The sequence below is a fragment of the Carlito syrichta genome, unplaced genomic scaffold, assembly GCF_000164805.1.
Source record: "Carlito syrichta isolate Samal-C Ts95f unplaced genomic scaffold, Tarsius_syrichta-2.0.1 Scaffold84685, whole genome shotgun sequence".
Taxonomy (NCBI): Eukaryota; Metazoa; Chordata; class Mammalia; order Primates; family Tarsiidae; genus Carlito; species Carlito syrichta.
In genome coordinates, this window is record NW_007028781.1 from 190005 (window position 1) to 194063 (window position 4059).

The window sequence follows — 4059 nt, forward strand, 5'->3', positions numbered from 1 at the left end:
TGCCCCGGGGCCCTGGCGCCTGACCCAAGCCCTCTCATCACACTCCCAGCTCCACCACCTACCAGTGGCACGGCCTCGGGCAAGTCACCTAACCTCTCTCTGCCTCAGTGTCCCCACCTAGAAAATGGGGATGTGTCCATTCTCACAGGAGCGTGCTGAGAAGTAATCGAACGATGGCCATCAAGGCACTGAGCACTGCGCTCGGTGTGTGGCCATGGCCAGGGACTGCTGGGAACAGCCTGGCCCTGCTCTTCCCTCTCACCTCACCACAGAGCTGAGCAGTTAAGGACACAGGACTTTGGAGTCAAGAGACTTGTGTTTAGATCCTGTGAGGTCTAAGGCAAATTACTTCACTTCTCTGAGCTTCAGTTTCCCACCTGTGAAGGGGGCTAATATTAGGGTTGGTAGGAGAATCACACAGAGGCGGCAGGACTAAGCCCGGTGCTTGGCCCCTAGGAAGTGGTAAGTAAATGGTCGTCGCCCATGTCCTCGGCCTGCTAGACTCAGTCAGAAGCCCAGAGCCCAGAAGGACAAAGGGATAGCTCCTGCTAGACTCAGTCAGAAGCCCAGAGCCCAGAAGGACAAAGGGATAGCTCCGGGCTCTCTGCGCTCTGCTGGGTTTCGTCACTTCCTGCTCTGAGGAGGCCACTGTCCCCCCACCCCACCCCAATCACCCTCCCCAGGGCCTGCCCCAAGGTAACTTTGAATGACTGGAACGTTAACCCTTGACTTCCGCCCTCCTGCCCCAGATCAGATACAAAGCAGAAGTGAGCAGGGCCGGATGAGGGGCAGATAAGCCGCATCAGAATCAGCTGAGGGCCGCCAGAGAAACCACCCACCTGGCCGGGAGGGATCAGAGCCAAGATCGGGGGCCACCAAGGCCCAGGCCAAGAGAGACCCACGTCCCTCAAGGCCACAGGCTGCCCCTCTGTAGAATGGGAGAGCAGGACGGGAGGTGCTGACCTGCCAGAACACACTGGGATGGACTCATGGGAAACCCAGGGTGGCCTATGGGTTGGACCCTAAACCGGTGTTGCTGGCAGGCGCAAGAGATTGGCAGATTGGACCTGTCGTCTCAGGCCCGCAGGGGACAGGACAGCCTGAGGTCACTGAAGTCTGACGACTGAGAAGGGCCCTCAGCACGGCTTGCCCCTCACCTTCCGCCCAGACCATCCACTTTCGCCCCTGTCCTGCCCTCCTCCTCCCCTGCCTCTGCCTCTCAACATCCCCTTCCCCTCATGCCCCTTACCCACAATCCCCCCCACACACATCCTCCCAGCTCAGGAGGAAGAGAGGTCAGAGGCCAGCATTTGCTGAACCCACACTACAAGCAAGATAGCCACTCGACACGCCTCAAGCATCCCTAGGGGCACAGGCCTCTTCCCAGATGGCCAGGCTGAGGTTCAGAGATGCTGTGACGTGTCCGACGCCACACAGCAGCACCAAGCCAGTGCCGAGAGCCCAGGTCAGCCCGGGGACAGAGGTCAAATTTCGGGTTCCCCACTTCCCACCAGCATCCACAGGGCTGAGAACTGAGCCTCACCTCCGTGGGAGACCTGCCCCCGGCTGTTGGGGTGCTGTGAGGAACCCCAGGCATCCTCACCCACAGTCCTGCACCCCTCCATCCAGGTGGCTTCTGGGGTGGGGTGGGCCGGGGAAAGGGAAGCCGTCCGCAGCCCACTCCGGGATGTTCCCTCTGGGCCCTGGGAGAAGAAGGAAGTGGCTCCTCCCTGCTGCCTCCCAGGACTCTGACATCTGGAGGACCAGGGGTTTCCCCAGGGACGCCAGGCATGGGAGGATCTCAGGGTCCCCATTGGGGGCTATGAGGAAGTCCAGCTGGGTACCTACCCATCTCCAACCACCACACACTTGATGGCCTGCATCGTGTCCGCCGCCTGCGGGGTGACGGTGATGACAGCTCAGGGCCAGGAGCGTTCCTGCGGGCACCAGGGGTGTGGAGAGGCTGGTGAGGCACCCTGGCTGAGAAGCAGCAGCAGGCCAGGCGGCAAGAGGAAGCGGAAGGGGAACTTACCCAAGCTGCCCCCACGGCCGTTTGCAGAGGGCGGAGCATGCGGTCTGGCAGGGCAGCTGGAGGCCTCAGATGCTGAGCTGCACCCTGGGCATTCCCATGGGCACCTGCCCGGGGGCTCCAGTAGGAGACCTGGGGGCCCCGTCATCTGGGAGCCTCGCTTTCTGCCTGTGGGACAGACCAGGAGGCTGTTCTGCAAGAACCCGAGGCTTCCAAGAATTCAGTTCTAAACACAGCATTTAATGAGTGCCTACTGTGTGCCAGGCACAGTACCCGGTGCTGGTGATTCTAGGATGCAAGCGGCACAGCCCATCCCTTGAGTTCATTCACTTTGGAGAGGGGAAGGTACGGAGCAGGAGCTCCCCCCACCAGCTGCCCTGCCAGACCGCATCACGGGTGGTCCATAAACAGGAGTGATAGGGGCAGAGGCCCTACAGAGAGAGAACCTTACAGGCACAGGAGGGGGAGCCAGGGGCCTGTGTGGTGGACTTCCAGCTGGCCCTCAAGCTGGCATGCAAGAGTGGGCGATCCGGGCTGCATAAGCAAAGACACAGATGCTCCCACAAGCAAGGAATAGCACGGGGGTCACTGCCTGGAAGGATGGGAGAGGTGGGCAGCAGGAAGGAGAAGAGTGGCCAGCAGATGGACAGAGTCACACCGAAGGGAGTGGCCGGCGGTATCCTCGGGAGCCAAGCCTGTCCTGAGGCAGCCCTGGGGTCTAGTACCTTGGAGCTAGGAACCGTGGCCCATCTCACCGATGCAGAAACTGAGGGTCTGAGAAGTCAGCTGCCTTCCTAGGACCACTCAGCTGTGTTAACCCCAGGGTCAGGAGACCCCAAGCTCTTCTGGCACCCCAGCTGACTTTGGGAGGACAAAGCCTGAGTTCTACAGCTCCTGGAGGAGCTCCCTCAGCCCCGAGGGCTCCCCGGGTAGACTGAAGAAGATACCTCATCTCTCCAGTAGGCTCTGAGTTCACAGTTCATTGCAACCACCGTTCCCAGCTCCTCTCTGGTTCTGTGGGGAAGGGGAGGCAGAAGAGAGGGGCAGAGCTGCCAGTCTTGAGCCAGAAGACCTGCAGGAGGGTGTGGAGGGCCAGGACCGCTGGCTGGCAGGGCTCAGGACCCCACCAGGCACCTGGAGGCTGGGCCCTCCCAGAGCATCTCACACAAGCAGCTGGGCTCGAGAAATCTGCTTTTGCAGAAAGGGAAATGCAGCTTCCTGGCGGGGTGGCCCAGTACCAGCAAGTCACCCGCTACAGCCCGCCAGCAAGCAATGTCTCCCCCATGCTGGTGTGGGCTGAGCTGAGACAGGGGAGCACACCATGGCCCCAGCCTGGGACAGGGAGGCCAGGATCCCAGAACCGCCCAGGCCACCTGAGGACTCACCTCTGGATGCCTCTCTGTCTGCATTCTTCTCCCACCCACTGTGAGCCCATAGGGCAACCTCCAAGTCACTTGAGAAAGCAAAAAAATTCACATCCTAAATGCGACATGGCGCCCTGGACTGGATGCTAGAACTTTAATTAAGAAACTAGACTAGGCTCAGTGGCTCAGCCTGTAATCCCAGCACTTTGTGAAGCTGAGGCAAGTGTATTGCCTGAGCCCATGGGTTTGAGAACCGCCTGGGCAACTTGGCAAGACCTCGTCTCTACAATAAATCAAAAACTAGCCAGGCATGATAGCACACGCCTGTAGTTCCGGCTACTCGGAAGGCTGAGGCGGAAGGATCGCTGGAGCCCAGCAGGTCGAGGCTGCGGTGGCCGGGAGCATGCCACTGCACTCCAGTCTGGGCAACAGAGTGAGACTCCAACTGAAAAAAAAAAAAGAAAGAAACTAACTAAATAAAAATGTTAAAAAGAGAACTCATTCCTTATTCTTGAAGGGAAAAAAAGCAAGTGTTTCAAATCTAGATGCAACTTCTCAAGTCAAATTAAACAATCAAATTTAGCTTTAAAAAAGAACATTAGGCTAGGAGCGGTGGCTCATGCCTGTAATCCCGGGGCTTTGGGAGGCCAAGGAGGGAGGATTGCT

The 4059-nt window shown here is 59.0% G+C and overlaps 1 protein-coding gene across 3 annotated transcripts in view; it reads right to left on the reverse strand.

The window, feature by feature from the left end:
• RAC2 (ras-related C3 botulinum toxin substrate 2 (rho family, small GTP binding protein Rac2)) overlaps positions 1–2030 on the reverse strand; it is a 16597-nt gene extending 14567 nt beyond the window's left edge. For 2 of the 3 annotated variants that reach the window (XM_008056560.2, XM_021711580.1), the window contains exon 1: positions 1849–2030. In XM_008056560.2, coding sequence (XP_008054751.1) covers positions 1849–1883 — 35 coding nt within the window. In that variant the 5' untranslated portion in view covers positions 1884–2030. The remainder of the gene's footprint in view (positions 1–1848) is intronic. The other variant, XM_021711578.1, reaches the window with a different exon arrangement.
• Between the last annotated feature and the right edge of the window lie 2029 nt (positions 2031–4059).